The 19139-nt window shown below is 46.2% G+C and overlaps 1 protein-coding gene and 2 long non-coding RNA genes across 10 annotated transcripts in view; 2 read left to right on the forward strand and 1 right to left on the reverse strand.

Annotated features, from left to right (window-relative positions):
* On the forward strand, positions 1–5430 carry LOC144329236 (uncharacterized). Its single transcript, XR_013394724.1, has 4 exons — positions 1–91; positions 3107–3193; positions 4405–4484; positions 4676–5430. It is a non-coding gene; the product is annotated as an uncharacterized LOC144329236 (long non-coding RNA).
* LOC144329237 (uncharacterized) lies at positions 3055–11775 on the reverse strand. 4 transcript variants are annotated; one of them, XR_013394728.1, is made up of 4 exons: positions 11648–11775; positions 7452–7591; positions 4587–4811; positions 3055–4158 (listed from the first exon to the last, which is right to left on the reverse strand). It is a non-coding gene; the product is annotated as an uncharacterized LOC144329237 (long non-coding RNA). The 4 variants fall into 4 exon arrangements; XR_013394727.1 differs by lacking the exon at positions 11648–11775 and adding an exon at positions 8330–8455; XR_013394726.1 differs by lacking the exon at positions 11648–11775 and adding an exon at positions 7818–8021.
* LOC114606569 (tubulin polyglutamylase complex subunit 2-like) overlaps positions 8524–19139 on the forward strand; it is an 11739-nt gene continuing 1123 nt past the window's right edge. Inside the window, exons 1-6 of one of the 5 annotated variants that reach the window (XM_077936531.1) lie at positions 8529–8676; positions 10306–10385; positions 12593–12680; positions 15049–15180; positions 15388–15501; positions 15992–16152. In XM_077936531.1, coding sequence (XP_077792657.1) covers positions 8556–8676; positions 10306–10385; positions 12593–12680; positions 15049–15180; positions 15388–15501; positions 15992–16152 — 696 coding nt within the window. In that variant the 5' untranslated portion in view covers positions 8529–8555. Of the gene's footprint in view, positions 8819–10305; positions 10386–12592; positions 12681–15048; positions 15181–15387; positions 15502–15991; positions 16153–19139 lie in introns of all 5 variants that reach the window. The other 4 variants (XM_077936533.1, XM_077936532.1, XM_077936535.1 and 1 more) reach the window with 4 other exon arrangements.

Consider the following 19139-nt stretch of genomic DNA (forward strand, 5'->3'; position numbering starts at 1 on the left):
AATTTTCAGGAGGAATGAAGAGTGCTTCTCTAAAGGATTTATGTCCTGAAGACAAGAGGCGCATAGCAAACTTAATTAAGGAGCTTGCAAGGTGAGGATAAACTGTCTGATAATGCATCAGGTTTAGGATGAGGCTCTCTTTCCTTTTTTTTAATGAATATTTTATTAATTTCCAAATATAGCAAAAATAAAACAACATCAATACAAATTCAATATCAAACAAAAAAGTTGACTTTCCCCATGTCCCTTCCTTGGTTCGAATGTTTATCAACATACCACGTGTCCAGTGTAAAATAAAAACTATTAAAATTATTGTCCATTCATAATGTAATTACAAGTAGTCCTAGAACCCTGCCAATGTATTGACCTGTGTACATTTCTTCTGTATATATGCAATAAAGTCCTTCCATTCTTCCTTACATTCGTTGCCCTCTCTTCTTAGTTTCATTGTCATTTTCTTTTCTTTTTTAAATGATATTTATTAGAAGTTTAGAGATTACAGAAAAAAGGGAAAAAAGAAAAAGAGAAAAGACAAAACAACAAAAAATTTAACATAGCCTACATTACAATACATTAAAAAAAACATAAAAAGACAATATAACAATACAGCAAAAAAAACCAATAACACTAAAACACACATCCTTTCATTTACTTGTTTCATTGACCTGCTCACACCTCCCTTTTTTGTATTCTAGTTCAATTAATTGTTTCAGCAAATTCTTTCCATCTTTCTCAATTTTTGTTCTATAATTTATCTTAATGATCTAACCTTAAATTTCCATTTTGGCCCATTATCAGCTTTTACTTAAGTCTTTATTACCTTTCTGCTAAAACCATGTAACTTCATTCCAGCATCTTTCTAACATTCATTAATTTTGCAATGTTTTTGTAAATATAATTTAATTTTTTTCCAATCTTCTTCCACCGACTCTTCTCCCTGGTCTCGGATTCTGCCAGTCATTTCTGCCAGTTCCATGTAGTCCATCAGTTTCATCTGCCATTCTTCCCTGGTGGGTAGATCTTGTGTCTTCCAATGCTTTGCGATAAGTATTCTTGCTGCTGTTGTAGCATACATAAAGAAAGTTCTATCCTTCTTTGGCACCAATTGGCCAACCATGCCCAGGAGAAAGGCCTCTGGTTTCTTCAGGAAGGTATATTTAAATACCTTTTTCATTTCATTATAGATCATCTCCCAGTATGCCTTAATCTTTGGGCACGTCCACAAAAGGTGAAAGAATGTACCTTCAGTTTCATAACATTTCCAACATTTGTTATCGGGCAAATGGTAAATTTTTGCAAGCTTGACTGGTGTCATGTACCACCTGTAAATCATTTTCATTAAATTCTCTCTTAAGGCATTACATGCCGTAAACTTCATACCAGTGGTCCATAACTGTTCCCAGTCAGCCATCATAATATTATGTCCAACATCTTGTGCCCAATTAATCATAGCAGATTTCACCGTTTCATCTTGAGTATTCCATTTCAACAGCAAGTTATACATTCTTGACAAATTCTTAACTTTAGGGTCTAACAATTCTGTTTCCAATTTTGATTTTTCCACCTGGAAGCCTAATTTTTTATCCAAATTGTATGCCTCCATTATTTGATAGTAATGGAGCCAATCTCGTACTCTATTTTTTAATTTTTCAAAGCTCTGCAGTTTTAACCTGTCTCCCTCTTGTTCCAAGATTTCCCAATACTTCGGCAACTTGGCCTCCATATTGAGTTTTTTCTGAGCCTTTGCTTCCATTGGTGACAGTTTCATTGTCATTTTCACCATTTCAGCAATCTTCTTTGGTTGGGAAACCTTCTTTCCAATCTTGTGCAAGCAATACATATGTGGCTGCAGTCTCATACATAAATTCTTTTGTAATCTAGGTATATCTACTCCTGTAATTCCTAGTAGGAATGCTTCTGGTTTTTTGACAAAAGTTATTTTAAACATTTTTTTCATTTCATTATAAAACATTTCCCAATAGTTTTTTTTTACTATTTTACATTTCCCCTACATATGAATAAACGTCCCGTTGTTTTCCATTTCCAACACTTATTTTCTTTAGATTTGTACATTTTTGCTAATTTGACTACAGTTAGATACTATCTATACATCACTTTCGGGATGCGGGTGGCGCTGTGGGTAAAACCTCAGTGCCTAGGACTTGCTGATTGTAAGGTCGGCGGTTCGAATCCCGTCGTTCAGTCCCAGCTCCTGCCCACCTAGCAGTTCGAAAGCACCCCTAAGTGCAAGTAGATAAATAGGTACCGCTTTATAGCGGGAAGGTAAACGGCGTTTCCGTGTGCGGCACTGGTGCTGGGTCACCAGTTGCAGCTTCGTCACGCTGGCCACGTGACCCGGAAGTGTCTTCGGACGGCGCCGGCTCCCGGCCTCTTGAGCGAGATGAGCGCGCAACCCTAGAGTCGGTCACGACTGGCCCGTACGGGCATGGGTACCTTTATACATCACTTTCATATAATTTTCTTTAATCGCTACACATGCAGTAGATTGAATCCCACTCTTCCACAGTTTCCCATTCCTCCATCTGAATATTGTGTCCCACATATTGTGCCCATTTAATTCCAACTAGGATGAGACTCTCTTTCCAATTACTGTTATGAAATGTAAGCATTCATGTTTATTAAAAGCATATGACCACTCCTTGCTGGCACAGGTATGATCAAGTAGGGCATGGAGCAGTTGTCTGCCTCTCTCTGTTTCAAGAGACTGCTGCTGTTTAAGGAAGGCCTTCAAAGGGTTTCCTACAAAATTTGTCCCCATTGTGTCATGGATGGTCTGAAAAGTTGTGCCCTATCTTACTTTGCTGCTTCCCCCCAAGCACCTACAAGTTCTTGCTTTGGACATACTAACATGTGACATACTAACATGGGGCCTGATAAACATTTGTGTTTGGAGACTCTGTGTGAAACCTGCACCCATGTGGTCCTGAGAGCACACTCCCTCCCAAAGGATCTTTAGTGGGAGTCACACAGAGTGCTGTCCTTAATGTGTGCACCTGAACCCTCCCAAACGACAAAGGTGAGTCCACATGAAAATAATGTAAAAAATAAGAAATTTATTATTATTGACACACATCATTTTCCTTAGGCTTCATATCGCCACATATCTCAAATATTGATGGCGCTGCGTGATTTCGGCCATGCAGTCATTACAGGCAAGAGTGAGATGTCTGAGGTAAGGGTGTCAAATGAGGAAGGGGCATTGCAAGAGTGTAGCTCAGCCACCCCCAACCTGGTGCCCCTTCCCCATCCATGTGTTTTGAACTGGAACTCCCATCAGCCCCAGACAGCATGGCCAATGGTTAGACACGATGGGAGCTGTAGCACAACAATATCTGAAGGGCACCAGGTTGAGACGATCCTGGCAGACTGGGTCCTTAGCTGCTGTTTACATTCACACCAAAGCATATGAAACAGCCCCTGGGTTCCTATTATCTACAAAAACAGAGCTGCGTTGGAAGAGAATGAATCCTGCCCCAGGGTTCTGTCTTGGGCCTGTTGTTGATCACCTGTTTTTAAATAAATGCCTTGGACGAAGGAAATTGAGGGGATGCTCAACAAATTTGCAGATGACACCAAACTGGGAAGGGTAGTCAATGCCGCAAAAGACAGAATCAGGGTTCAAGATGACCTTAACAGATTGGAGAACAAGGCCCAAACTTACAAAACGAAATACAGTAGGGATAAATGTCAGGTTCTATGTTTAGGCAGGAAGAACCAGATGCACAAATATAGGATGGGAGACACGTGACTTGCCAGTAGTATGAGTTTCCTGGAGGGGAAAAATGAATCTGGTAAGTCTGCAGAACAACTCCACCACTTACTGACTACTAATATTTTCCCAACTGCTAAAAGGTCCCAACTGAATGGTGACTTCTTCCTACTGCCCTTAAGGTTTCCAAACACACTTTTCTCAATCTTTCCGTCCAGAATATGGTCGAGAGGAATGCCTGTATCATCCTTTCCTATGGGAAAATGGTGCTTGGGGCAAAGCAAGATGACATGTGGTTATTGTGACAGAGGTCCTCTTCCAGTTCCGTAGCATCAGGAAGTTATGGCTCTCATTTCCCCATGGACTCCTGTTCTCTCGATTATACTGTATTGGCCCAGAAATATGCCGCATCTGCAGATAAGCCGCACCTTTAAAATTGGGGGGGGGGGGGGGGAGGGGAGAGGGAAAAAGACATATATAAGCCGCTCCCTTAAAATTGGAGAGAAAAAAGAAAAAAGTCAATTAGATTCAGGGAATAAAATACCAGTAGTGTTTTCCTTTTTTATCATATACCAAGCAACCGCTGGTGCTGGACCCCCGAGCGCGCTTGGTGTGGTGGTGGCAGAGATGGTATCTCCAGTTCTCTGACATACTGTGTGCTTCCCCCACGACAGGAAGTTATAAAAGAGAAGCCACTGGGGTCTTTCTCTGTTTCCGTCCTCCGCCAAGCTATGGACACAATCACCCACAAGACGTAAGTACGGGGAGGTACTTATAGTCTCCCTACAGCTTGTCACTGCCCTACCTATTTCTGGCACCTCCCTTGCTGCTGGGTGCATGTTGTACCAGGACTTACCCATAATTATGCTCCACAGCTGCTGAATTAGCACTTTTCCTGTGAGTTTTGGATCATTTCCTCTCCCCTTCTTTTTCTTTCCTCTTCAGTGCCTTGCGACCACCCATAGACTTACAGCTCAGCTGGTGAGGAAAAGCATAAAGAAGATCTTCTCACTGCCATCCCTGAAGCTGACGCTCAAAGGTGGGATCACCATGAGAGCACCAGAGAGCCAGGTGACTGGACCTGAATGGAGGAAAATGGGACTGCCAGATTAAAGGATTTGAGGGCAAAGAGTCTGAGCCATGAAATAATGCTTCCAGAGACACTTGACCAGGCTTCCTCAAACTCGGCCCTCCAGATGTTTTTGGCCTCAACTCCCATGATCCCTAGCTAGCAGGACCAGTGGTCAGGGATGATGGGAATTGTAGTCTCAAAACATCTGGAGGGCCAAGTTTGAGGAAGCCTGCAACTTGATCCATCACAACAGGAAGTTATTGAAGAGGAGCCACTGGGGTCTTTCTCCAGCGAAATCCTTTGCCAAGCCTTGGAGACCATCACATGCATGACCTAAGTACAGGGGGTACATCTCAGTCCCCCTACAGCTTGTCACTGCCCCACCTATTCCTGGCAGGGTGCTGCTTCCCTTGCTCGTTCCTCAAACAGAAGCTGGCTGCTATGAATGCACAACCTCACTGTCTATCTCCACACACAGCAGTTGACTGCAAGGGATTCCTGCAAGGAAGCATAGATTGGATGCTGCTTGTGTGTGTGTGTGTGTGTGTGTGTGTATTTGTTTGTGGTTGTTGTTTTCTTATTTTTGTTACTTTTGTTGAAAAATTAATAAAAATTTAATACAAATATATTTAAATTCAGAACCTTTTTCAATGGAGCTCAAATTTTAGAACCTTTTTTTGACACAAACACATATATACACAATACAGACATGCATATAAACATGGGTATTCCTTAGATCCCAGCCCCTGTCTAGGTATTTGTGTCTCTGCTTTGTGCAAGACAACCATCCATTTCTCTGGTGACGTGACAACAACTCAACCCTCTAATAACTAGTATAGCGTGATCCTATAGCACAGGGCCCCAGCCCCATAGCTGTACTCTTGCCAGGACAAGAAGAGCTCAACAAGGATGTAGCAGCAGTAGTTCTTCATCCTGCTGCTTCCATTTTGTACACAAAGGGGAGAAGGGTACTTCTTCAGCTAGCGTTACAAATACTGTGGTACCTTGGGTTAAGAACTTAATTCATTTTGGAAGTCCATTCTTAACATGAAACTGTTCTTAACCTGAGGTACCACTTTAGCTAATGGGACCTCCCACTGCCGCCGCGCGATTTCTGTTCTCATCCTGAAGCAAAGTTCTTAACCCGAGGTACCATTTCTGGATTAGCAGAGTCTGTAGCCTGAAGCATCTGTAACCCGGGGTACCACTGTAAGTCAAAAAGTTACTAGCCTGCAATATTTGTTTTGCCCCCTTCTCCAAAGTCAGCATGGAAACACAATAAAAAGTGCCTTCTTCCATGATGGATGGTGGAGGAGAGACACTCTGATAGTCCACTGTGTTTTTTGTGCTGACTCTGGATGAGATAAGACTACTCTTCCTTTATAGCTAGCCAAGAAATCAAGTGAGCTGGCTGCTCAGTCACCTGCATGAAAATCCTGTTTGCCTGTGGCTACGAGGCAAGTCATCAAATACAAGGCAGTCTTCAGTGATTTTAGAACCCATCCCTTTCACCTTTTGAGCCTTTGAACACATGGATGTCTCCATCCCCTTAGGTGCCACTTTAAATTGGCCAAAGGCTAACAACACAATGCTTTTTCCCCCTCTGAAGAGCTTGCCATTTCTTGCCAACAGAGGCCTGTGGCACAGATCACAAAGAATGAACAAAGGGTATGTATCTCTTCTATGTGATGCCTCTTCAAGAACATGACTGGGAGTTGTGGCTAGACATTACCAAGAAAACATGCCCTTCTGGGTTCAGCTACTCCTTTCAAAGAAGTCTTCAAAAGCTAATAAAATTATTAGCTCTGCACTGTATGTTGTTGTGTAAGTGATATAAGTGTAAGTGATGCATTACTCCAATATAGGAGCAGCACACAGACCAGAAGGATGGCTGAGCCAAGCCACAAATGGCTGACAGCTCTTTAAGCCATGGAGAGAACTTTGCTAAAGGACGTGCAGAGCAGAATGAGAGGCATGGCATTGCCATGAGTGAGAGGAGGGCGTAAGGCTGAGGCTACCAACTGCTTGTTTATGCAATCTCAACCATGCCAGTAGGTCATTCTGCTTTGACCAAAGCTAGGTTAGCAAAGTCTTCTTCTCTATGTTCTGGCGTTTGCCGGTACTTTGTGCAGAGAACAGCACAGTAAACAGCTTGGCTTCCTCTTCACCTTGACATTTGAGTTGGAATCTGGCAGCTGAAGCAGCATCGCAAAACAAGAAGGATTTACCAAGCCACCAAGATCCACAGGATTCAGGCAGAAATGCCCCTTCTTTCGCTTCTGAGGTTATGCAATCAACTCTCAGAAAGAATCCCGCATGAAAATGGAGAAGAAACAGGCAAAAAACAATTCGCCGCAGTTCCCACACTTACTCTCCAGGAAGGTCTGCCTGGTGACAACATTTATAACCTTTCAGCACCAGGCTAATGGGGAGGGGATTCCGTGGGTGCCACAAGAACCACAACTGGTGACCCCATGTGTACCCTCTTCTAGGAACTGAATGAAATGGGATTGTAATGCTTACTGCTGTTACAGCCAATCTGCCCCCTCCCACTCCCTTCCAGCCCCAAATAGGGGGAGCAGAAGGACATGCCTCTTTTTGACAAATCTCTCAAGAGTTCTGGTTTCATTTGCCCTTCTCCGTACTGACCTGCTGCCCAGGCGCTTGGCCTGCACTTTTCCAGGCATCCATTGGGGCAGGAGCAGCAGCTGCAGGCACCTTTGCCTTCAGTTCCGCTTTCTGACCTTTCAGCGGGAGTCTTGCTCTAAAATTCCTCTCTGTGGAAATACCTAGGGATTGAACAGACAAGATCAGGAAAACTTTGAGTTGTTCTTACAAAGCATCTCCCACACTGAAGCTTCCCACAAAAAGAGGATATGAAAACAGCACCACCACCCCCCCAAAAAAGCTTAGGCAGCTGCCCAGCCCAAGGGAAACTCTTCATGAACAAAAACAAACCAGCCCAGACTTGAAAAGGCCCAATTATAACCCTGCCCAACACTAAGCACCCTGCACCTTGGACTTCTTTCTGGCTTTGAAGGGCCCAGCCAGCGCCCAAGAAGTGGGTGGGTGGCAGCAATTAGCACGATTAGTCTCTGGTGCTGACAAAAAATATTTATCATGGGAGCAGAGAGCACATTGGACTTGCTGTCAGCTGTGTTATCTTGTTAAAATTATCAATGAAAATATATATTTTTGATTTGGTTGGGAATGCAGGGAAGGGTGATGTGAGGAAGTCCAAAGTTTGATGGAAAGTGGATTTATGAATATATGCACTCTATTGCTATTTTCTTTCTATATTTCTTTTTTTATAATCTTATTCTGATTCTTTTTCTGTTTCTTATGTGTTATTTTGTTATTTGGCTGTTTAAAAAATCTCAATAAATATTTTATAAAAAAAAAAGAAAATATATATTTTTGATGTGATGCTATTGATTCTATTTCTTCAAAAATATTTCTATTTCTTCAATAGAATTAGATAGGACAGAGAGAGAAAGAAAATCCAAAAAAGGCAGACTCCCAGACACCTTCTTTCAGATGGTAGAAAACTTAAATTTGATTGATACATGGAGATATAAAAACCCAGGAGAAAGACAGTATACACGGAGTCGGAGGAGCCGGCCAATGGGGAGGACTCAGAACGGGCGGGGGGAGAAAGGGAGGAGGAGCCGGCTCTCCCGTTGCCTTCTGGGAGTCGTAGTGCCTGCTCTCCATTCCTTCCCCCCCTATAGAACGGCCATCGAAAGGAACTGAATGAAACGGAGGACTGCGATTCCCGAAAGCCACCGCGGCGGGGCTTCTGAGCTACGGGTCGCGAGAAGGGGCAAAACGCGCTCAGCAGGTGCTGTCCACCCCCGTTTGGCTGCTCGTACAGGTGTGCAGGCGCAGGTGGTCAGGGGCTGATGCGGGAGGGAGGAGGAAGAGGATGGAGGAGAAGGCCCTGCGCAGCGGGAGCAGCTCCAGCAGCACCAAGCCCTACCTGGAGAAGCTCACCCTGGGGGTGACCCGCATCCTAGGTAAGGTGCAGGTGGCATCCTGGTTGCCATGGAAACGGCCGAGGGATGGAGCCGCAAAGAGCCTTTCTTCCCTCTCTTGCTCATTGCATGGCGCTTCCTCCCCCCTCACAACAGCCCCGTGAGGGAGGCCAGGCGACTGACCGCCTCGCCAAAGGTCTCATCCTGTGAAATTCTAGGCGAAGAGGGTTTTTATATGTTTGCCGGGGAAATAAGAGTGGCTGAAGACCTATAGGGAGTGGGGAAGGGGACAAACCATCCTCCAGGAATGGCCCTACTGCAGCTAGCAAACCAGGCAAAGCTGGTAAAAGGCGCTGCTAGCTCAGGGACACTTTCCATTAGCTCTTGCTAACATTGGGTGAATGTTGAGTTTAGTGTGATGCAAATGAGCCACAGTTTATCTCAGGCACACACATTTATCCCCAAACCTCCCCAATCCCTTTCCCCCTGAAGACTGGGAGCCCCGGGGGTGTGTGTGTGTGTGAACTAAATGACCTAATAGGATTTCGCCCATCTTTTGCCTTTGATGCTTCAAAGGGCTCCCTAAGGTTGGGGCCCCCTGTCTATCCTCTTCTATTTTCCACGCAGAAACTTAAGATTTGCCTGCTTGATAGCTTCCGAACACCGTGTGCTGTGCAGCAACTTTCTTCCTCTAATTCCGTCTTCCCCCAGACTGGTGACCTCTGGCACCCAGATTTGGAGCTGATGGAAGCTGTAATGCAGTGGTGTCATGGACCGGCTGGATGCCGAAAAGCTTGGGAACCCCCAAGGGAACCCCCAGAAGGCTCTTGGAGTCATAGAATCCAAGAAAAGACCTCAACGGCTGGGACCCAAATTATCTCAGGGCCAGCCTGATTCCTGATTCCTCAACCACTGAGAATCTCTGGTGGTTCCCAGCACCCCTGAGTTTCATCTAGTCTTCACTAGGAATGTACCCTTGAGTGTGACAAGCCAAGCCCTGTCGAACTCCCTGCTACTAGAAATTTGTCAGGGACCAGCCCTCCTTTGCTTCAGAGATCTTTTGAAAGCTTTGTTTCTTTGTTGAAACAAGCAACATGATTTTAACCAATGAGTATTGATTGATATTGATTGATATTTTTATGGATCTTTTGTTGATTCTCCCGTCTTTATTTTCCCACTTGCTATATTTCTACAAAAGGGCAGATTATAAAATTTGTAATCAATCAATCAACATGTGGCCTTCCAGCTATTGCTGGACAACAACTCTCATCTCCCCTCCCTGTTGGCCATGCTTGTTGGGAACTGGACGTCCAGCAGCAACATCTGGAGGACTCCATGCTGACTCCCCGACACTATGCTATTCCTCCTCCCTCCCAGTTCCTTTTCCTTTCATGTTGTGGCTCTTTAAAGTTGCAAGCCTAGAGGTAGCAGGACTGTCTGGTTTATATTCATCTGCAAACTGCTTTGGGGAAATCTTTCTGGTTGAAGAGCAGAGCACGTATTGTTTACACTGATTACTCTTTTTGCAGAAGCTTCTCCAGGAGTTACTGAGGTGACGTTTGTGGAGAAGGTGCCAGCCGAGCGCCATGCCATTGTTTCATGGGAACAGGTAAGGCTGGCTATTATTTATGCATATCGCCTCTCCTCCCCCACGGTGCTTGAGTCAGCTTTTGCAGTATTATTAGTTTGGATTTTCCATAGAGGTGATCAGAACAGAGCACCTGGAGGTGAGGTCATTTTTTAAAATGGGACTGCATGCAAAGCTGCCATCTGGTAGCAGAGCAGATCCAACGCACTGGATGTGAAACTATTGGAAGTAAAGGAGTTTGCAGTTTGTCCCTTTGGCACTACACGGCGCCGTTCTTCCTAGATTTTCCATCTCAGCCTCGCCAACCTGATGCCCTCCAGCTCTTGTGGGAAAAGTGGGCAGAGAAATGAACACAATCTTTACCTTTGTGAAGTAGCCTACTTTCTACACACTCTCACACACCCTTCTCTGTCCTTCATCCTGGCAAGCGAGAAGTCTAATAAGCTCCAGGACATATTCAAGCCAGGCAAAAACACTCAAGGAGGGTGTGAAGCTAGATGGCTGAGCAGATATGGGTTTGGGAGAGTCTTAAAGGCCAGGCAGCGAGACCAACTTGGCTACTCTTCTGGCACTGATTTCAAGTTGTTCATTCTAGGCAATGCTTCTCAAACTTTTCCCTGGGCCACACTTTCAGAATAAAAACAAGAATTCTTTTAGTGATAAGAAACATATTGGAAAACAAAAAGAAACAACTCCTAGCAGTGCTTGATTTAAACTCAGAAAACAACTACTTTATAGTATGATCATTCATGGGGCACCCAAAAAGCTTAAAACAACGCAACTACATAAGAGCACAAAGCATTCCCAAAATATAATTATAAGCAAGCCTCTAAAGTATTTTAAGTACGTTTACAAGCCTAGTGAGAGGTGTGAGCTTGCTTTTGCCAGATAATGTTATTGATACTAGGTGTAATTTGAGACAAACATGCCTATCAACAGAAAGAAAGCTTTCTCTTTTCTGATGTTTCATATTTGTTAGAGTTCAGAATAACTGTTCCGATCAACAGGTCATGGAGAACTGTAGAATAATAGCCAATGCTCCTGAAAAGAAGCATGCATGCAGTTTCTGGCAATATTCCCAAAAAATATTTTTATACTATACTATACTGAAATGTTTAAATGTTTTTTTATTTATTTATTTTCCCTGCCACACTTGCCATTCTCCCCTGCTACCCCCTTTGAGAACCACTACTCTTAGGGGTGTTGGGCATGTCCCCACCAATTATTCTCCCTCTGTTAAATTGGGCCTGTAATGATGAACTGAAGAATCAGGGGAAACTCACCTGCTGTTGGGTCCTGCTTTGAAGAGCACCCTCCGTGTGTGCAGCGCACCCTTCCTCTCAATGCTGCCGCTCTGATAGCTGTTAGTTTAGGAGGCACGAGTTTTCAGGGCATGTAATCCAGGGCAGCAGAGAACCGGACATAGCAGGCAGGCAGCTCAAGAAGAAAAGTGATGCAAACCTGGACAGAGCTGGCTCTGCGGATGCAAAGTTATAGATGCAGCAGGGCAAGGGGTCAGTCTTGACATAGGCCGACAAGAATGCTGAGGGGGAGAGATGATAGGGCTCTCAGACAACAGCTGGATACTGCAGGCCTGTTTCTGTCCATCGGGGCCAAGCAAAGTATAGGAGAAAGACAAATCCTGGAAGTGATATAACGGACAAGAGGGCCAGCTGCACATCAAGGCTTGTTTGTTTATTAAATTTGTACACTGCCCTACACCCATAGGTCTCAGAGTGGATCACAACATAAAACCACAGTCTGAAGAACACAAAATACATAATAAAAATAGGAACAAAAACATAATAGTATAGTAATAGTGTTTCCAATAACACCCCCCCCCCTTGTTTGCTGGCCAGCACAATCCACAAAGGAAGGATGCCCTCCAGATGTTGGAAAAGGATTGTAGCTTAATGGTAGAACATCTGCATTACATGCAGAAAGTCCCAGGTTCCATCTCCATCATTTGCAGGTAGAGAGCTTCCCTACCTGAAACCCTGGAGATCATCTGAAGCCTGGAGACAATACTGAACCAAGTGGCCCAACAGTCTGGCTGAGCACAAGGCAGCTTCCTATGTCCCAGGGTTGCAGTACTCCAACTCCCATCACCCCTGATCCTTGGAGTTGGAGTCCAACCATATCTAGACGGGGCCACACTAGCAATTCCTGCCACAGAGGCAGTGGCTGCTGCTTGATTCTTTTTCTCCTGCCCTTGCCTCTCCTTGCAGAAGAATGCCTGCGTCTTGCCCGAGGATTTAAAGAATTTCTACCTGATGACGGACGGCTTCCACATGACTTGGAGTGTAAAGTTTGACGGTAAGAATAAGCCTTTCACCGCTTGGCACCAGTTTACTCACAAGTTCGCCTTCTTCACTCAGCCACTTTGATCTGCGGAACTGACAGCATTACAAACCCCATAATACTCATTCTGCATATGTAATAAATCAGTATTTTAGTGCAGCAGCCCCCACACTTTAGAACTCCCTGCTTTTGACAACAGGCAGGTGCCTTCGCTGTACGCTTTTTGGCAGTTGCTAAAAATATTATTGTTCAGGCAAGCCTATCCAGTCACAAAGAAGTATGGCATGTGTTTTAATCCATTTTTTAGCTAATCATTGATTTTAATTAATGGAGAGAGCGTTATTGTTTTGGTTTTGTTTTTGTTCCTGTTTTTACGGGGTATGTTGTGTTTGTACCTTCTGTTTTTATGCTGTGAACTGCACTAGGATCTTCAGATGATGCAAATAAATAAATAACTTTTGAATGCTTTTAAATACAGTGGTGCCCCGCAAGACGAACGCCTCGCAAGACGGAAAACCCGCTAGACGAAAGGGTTTTCCGTTTTGGAGGCGCTTCGCAAAACGAATTTCCCTATGGGCTTCCTTCGCAAGACGAAAGCCCATAGGGAAATCTCCGGGACAGCGGGGAAGCGCAGCGCGTCTTCCCCACTGTCCTCGGACCTCCTCCCGCCGCCAGGCTTCGGAAGGCTGCTCCGAAGCCTGGCGTGGGGCGGAGAGGTTTTTTAAAAACCCCGGGACAGCGGGGGACTTCTCCGCTGTCCGGGGCGATTTTAAAATGCTGCCGGGTGGCAGCGCTGCCGCCCAGCAGCATTTAAAAAAACCCGGGACAGCGGGTTTAAAATCGCCCCGGGCGGCGCGTTTCTCCGCTGTGCCGGAGGGCTTTTGAAGGCAGGCGGGGGGAGCAAAGACTTTCGCCCCCCTCCCGCCTTCAGAAGAGGTCCTGGAGGTCTTCTGAAGGCAGGCGGGGGGGGCGAAAGTCTTTGTTCCCCCCTGCCTGCCTTCCTGTTCTCCGCTGTCCCGGAGGGCTTTTGAAGGCAGGCGGGGGGGGGGGAGCAAAGACTTTCGCCCCCCCGCCTGCCTTCAGAAGAGGTCCTGGACCTCTTCTGAAGGCGGGCGGGGGGCGAAAGTCTTTGCTCCCCCCTGCCTGCCTTCCCGGGAGAGCGGAGAAACGTGCAGCCTCTCCTTGCGGAGGGGTTGCGCGCAGCTATGGAAGAAGGCAAGGCAGCGAGCGGGATGGATCCCGCTCGCTGTTTTGCCTTCCCCTTTAGCCCCGTGCAGCCTCTCCTTGCGGAGGGGTTGCGCGTAGCTATGGAAGAAGGCAAGGCAGCGAGCGGGATGGATCCCGCTCGCTGTTTTGCCTTCCCCTTTAGCCCCGCGCAGCCTCTCCTTGCGGAGGGGTTGCGCGCAGCTATGGAAGAAGGCAAGGCAGCGAGCGGGATGTTAGCCCCGCGCAGCCTCTCCTTGCGGAGGGGTTGCGCGCAGCTATGGAAGAAGGCAAGGCAGCGAGCGGGATGGATCCCGCTCGCTGTTTTGCCTTCCCCTTTAGCCCCGTGCAGCCTCTCCTTGCCGGGAGACACTGCGCAGGGCTTTCCTGGCTTTTCTGGGAGGTGGGGGAATTCCCCCACCTCCTGCAAAACCGGCAGAAGCCGCGCGCACTTTAAAAGGGCTGCACGGCTTCTCCTGGCTTTCCTGTCCCCGACGGCTTTTGAAGGCAGGCGGGGGGAGCAAAGACTTTCGCCCCCCGCCCGCCTTCAGAAGAGGTCCTGGACCTCTTCTGAAGGCGGGCGGGGGGCAAAAGTCTTTGTCCCCCCTGCCTGCCTTCCCAGGGGCTTTTAAATCGCCCCGGACAGCGGAGAAGTCCGGACCTGGTCCGAAGTCGGTTTCCATAGGAACGCATTAATTGATTTTCAATGCATTCCTATGGGAAACCGTGCATCGCAAGACGAAAAACTCGCAAGAAGAAAAAACTTGCGGAACGAATTAATTTTGTCTTGCGAGGCACCACTGTAGCCGTTTTTAACTTTTTGTTGATCATTTTTATTGATAAGCACTCTGAGGGTTTTACTCACAGTTGAACAGTATATAAATGCTATGAAACACACACAAAATAAACACTTTCTTATCTGATCAACAATTGCATTCACAAACCCATTTCCCCTGCTTAAGTTGTGTTCTGTCTTTAATTTGGGAAGGGGAGAATGAAACAGGAACTGAAACAGAAACAGCAGGAAGATTCCTATTTCAGCGGCAGCAGCACTCTGCGTGCTGCCAATCCCATCTTTGCTGCCGTGATGGTTAGGTGCTTGCTTTATGGGAGCCTTCTGTGCTCCTGCAGAATAGTGCCATCCGTGCCAGCAACCTAGTAATGGCTGCCTTTTTTCCAGACAACCCGATGCCGCTTGGCTCGATGACCATCAACAGCATCTCCAAGCTAAACCGAGTCAGAGCGTCGCCCGTCTATGCCTTGCCCAATGCCCCCACGCTGGCTGACTTAGAGGACACCGATGATGAAGAAGGTACTGCCCCACCTCACCCCTTTGTCCATGGGAGACCTTGGTCCTCCTCTCCGACCCCACTGCTACCCCACCAAAAGTTTCTGTGACCTTATACACAAGCCCCACCGACGCCCAGCTTCTCAAACTCTGCGTGGTTTGAGTGTTCCTTGCCCTACACCCAACGAGAATGCCTGCCTGCCTCGCTCAGCCTTTTCTTTCTCCCCAAAGGTAACGGGGGTCAGCCAGAGAAACCTCACTTGGACTCACGGAGCCTGGTGTTTGAGCTGGACCCGTGCGGAGGGAATGGGAAGGTCTGCCTCGTGTATAAGAACACCAAGCCGGGTATGTTGTGTGATACCAGCAGCCCAGGAGCTGCCTGCACAAATCAGCCCCATCTGCAAACCCCAGTTAGCTTTTGCCTTATCTCCCATATCTCCGTTTTGAACTACAGTACCTAACACCATACAGTTGTGCTGGCTGAGACTGATGGGCTTTGTTGTCTAGAACATCTGGAGGGTACCAGGTTGACAAAGTCTGTTGTCTATGATGGCCTGTGATGAAGTCTTCCTGAAGCAAGCTATGCCTGGCTTTCATAATTTGCCATTATTATTATTATTATTATTATTATTATTATTATTATTATTAAAAAATAAAATTTGTATATCGCCTCAGAGGATGAATTTCCCTTGGAAATGCCTTTATCCTTTCCAGAAAGCACTGAGGCCCAGATCGTCATTCCTAGGCCTCAGAGTTCCTTATTAAAACCCCCTGAGAGGTGGGGCGGTCCGTTCTTCTCATCCTGCGGCCTAATAGTCTCTCTTCTCACTTCCAGTTGTCACCCCGGATTCCGAGATCTGGTTTCTGGACCGAGCTCTCTACTGGCATTTCCTCACCAAAACCTTCACCGCCTACTACCGGCTCCTGATCACCCACCTGGGGCTGCCCCATTGGCAGTATGCCTTCACCAGCTATGGCATCAGCCCCCAGGCTAAGGTGAGAGAACGACAAACGGCCCGACCCTTTTCCTAGGGTCTGCTGCTCCTCCCCATTCTGCCTTCACAAAAGCCCTGCGAAGGAGGTCAGGCTGAGAGTGAGTGATTGGACCAAGGTCACCCAGTGAGCTTCATGGCCAAACGGGAATTTGAACCCAGGCGTCCCAGGCCCCAGACCGACATTCTAATCCAGTGTGTCTCAAACCTGGGTCCCCAGCTGTTGTCTGGACCCAAGTTTGAGAAACACTGCTCTTACCACTATGCCACACCACCTCTACACTGACTGGCTGCTGCTCTCCAGGGCTTCAGGTGGCATGGTGGGGGTCTCTCCCAGCCCTCCTTGGAGATACCAGTGGGGATTTGCATGTGACATAAATGCTCTTGCCTCTGAACAAATCCTTTTGACCCAGGGCTGAAGTTCTTCCATTCCCTTGCTCTGTTCTGCATCACTCCCACTTTCCCAGAGAGGAATTTAGACACTGACTCTCCAGGATTTGGGGGGCAGACCCTACAACATTGGCCTTTGAGTCCCACTTCAACCCAAAGATGAGGTTGATTTGATTCCCCCACTTCTTCCCAATGGAAATCTTCATTCCCGCCTTCTTCACTGGTGGGGAGACACTAACTTGTGGTCCGCCTCAGGTGCCAAAATGTCTTGTGGATTAAGATAAGCCCTTTGTCCTGGATGGACATTTCATTCCCTGGGGAGAGCTGGACAGGAAGTGGCTGTTCCTCTCCGCAGAGACTTCTCTCTATTGAGATGGTCCAGGCCCCAGAGACTTGTAGAATCAGAAGGGAATTTCTGGTTGGCATGTCTGTTGTTCTTGAGACCCTGGTCTTCTTGTGCAATAGTCAAGTGAGCTGGGACATCAATAGGACTGTTCCCAGGTGGCTTCGCTGACCCTGTGGAGCCCTGGTGGAAATCTTATAGCAAGCTTGGCTGGGCACAGGTACAGGTGTATATGCCTCTGAACACTGACTCTCTCAGCCCCTCTTGGAGACCCCAGGGATTGAAACCCCAGGGGTTTCCTGCTTGGCAGGGGGTTGGACTCGATGGCCCTTGTGGTCTATTCCAACTCTATGATTCTATGAACTCTGCATCCAACACACACACTCTGACACCAAAGCATGACTCCCTCAAATACACCATGCAACATTATTTTAGGATTACCATGCTGTGATGTGATCTCTCTCCTGCAGCTCTGTGCTAAGAAAGCCTTGCAAAGGGTAATAATAATAATAATTTAGCAAATCATCCAGGGATTAAATTGGGGATCTGCTCCATCCCAAGCAGACCCCCTTCTGTCCCTGAGCCCATCTAGCTGGATTCCTGTCTGAGGCCTCCAGTCCCATGGCCGGCAGATAACAAGCCAGGAGACAGGCCTGGAGACACCCCCACCCTTCCATCGCTCACCTTCCTTCTCTGCCATGTGCAGCATTATTTTTATAGCCAATTTTGATAGTTATCAGATGGGCAATTTGCCTTGACAGGCAGGGCTCAGAGGCTAGAGTCCTCCGCGTCAGTATGGCCTTTGGACCAAAGAGCCACACCTCTTTGGGATCCTGAGTTCCCTGGACTACCTTTCTTTTACCTGGTTTACCTTTCTTTTTTTGCTTTATGTGTCTCTTGCAGGCAAATTATATCTAGATTTTGTTTGAGATTATATGTTCCTCCCTGTTTCTCTTTGTTTTATTGTTCAATCCATTCACATTCCTATTCAGTATTTTAAGGTTTGCCAATATCAACTTCTCTCAAGATAGGTCTACCTCCTGCCGCACCTTTTTCTGCTTCTTGTGCAAGCCGTTCCATTGCCTGCCTTTGCTTTTGCAGAGGGGTCTTCCCATACCTATCTGTTTCTTGTCTTTCTAAGTCCCTGCCTTGTTTTTCAAAAAAATTGTGTGCCTGCATTTCTGTTGTAAGTCTCTACCTTTTGCCTTTGTATATGAATGAGAGTCCCTCTGGAAACTCCCATTTGTATTGTACGTCTGCTTTTTTTAGGGCGGTTGTCAGGAACTTATATTTCTGTCTTCCGATTCTCAATTTAAAAGGAATTTCTTTAAATATCTCAACCCTATTATCACCAACCCTTAGACCGGTTTCAAATCCCTTCTGGAGAACTGTTTCCTTTATTCTTCTAGTTATGAAAGTAACCAGTCAGTCTCCAGGCTGCTGTGTTCCTCTTTTTCTTCTATTTCTGACCCGGTAACAGGTCTGTATAGCCTCCTCCACCCACTCCTCTCTTTCTCCTAACCATTTGGCTAAGATTTTTGCTAAATATTTCTCTAGTCTCTGGTTTTCCTCTTGCTCTGGTAAATTGCATATTCTCACCATATTCTCATTTTGTCTCATTTGTGTCATAGGAACCGCATCTTCTAATAGATCCAGTCTACCCACAAGCCCACCCACAGCTTCTTTAGACACTTCTTATTGTTTCACTTGCTCTATTTGTTCAGAGGTTTTCTTAAATTCAGCCGATTTCTCCTCAAGTTCTTTAACCTTTACACCCATTCTTTCTATCTGCTGTGACAGCTGAGCTGTGCTATCCTCTATCTTAGTACTCATTTTCTGAAATAGCTCCTGCATCTGTAATCCAAAATCCTTCCTCTGTTGAGCAAATTGCTCCATTACAAAGTCTGCCAAATCTGGTTTAGGGTCTGTTTTTTCCAGAGGTCTCTTGAGCCTCTTCTATCTGCTTCCCACCCACCACCCAGGTTGCTTAGCTTTTTCAGGCATTCTCAAAACAAAGTTTTTACTCCTAAGGTCACAGTTCAATATTTCTCTCAATATATCCTTCTCTGCTGTGTGCAGCATTATTTTTATTGCCAATTTTGATAGCAGCGTTATCAGATGGGCAATTTGCCTTGACAGGCAGGGCTCAGAGGTTAGAGTCTTCCTCTGCGTCAGGATGGCCCTTGAACCCAAGAGCCACGCCTCTTTGGGATCCTGAGTTCTTTGGTTTACCTCTCTTTTACCTGTCCTGCATTTCC

This window comes from Podarcis muralis, chromosome 11, assembly GCF_964188315.1.
Source record: "Podarcis muralis chromosome 11, rPodMur119.hap1.1, whole genome shotgun sequence".
Classification (NCBI taxonomy): Eukaryota; Metazoa; Chordata; class Lepidosauria; order Squamata; family Lacertidae; genus Podarcis; species Podarcis muralis.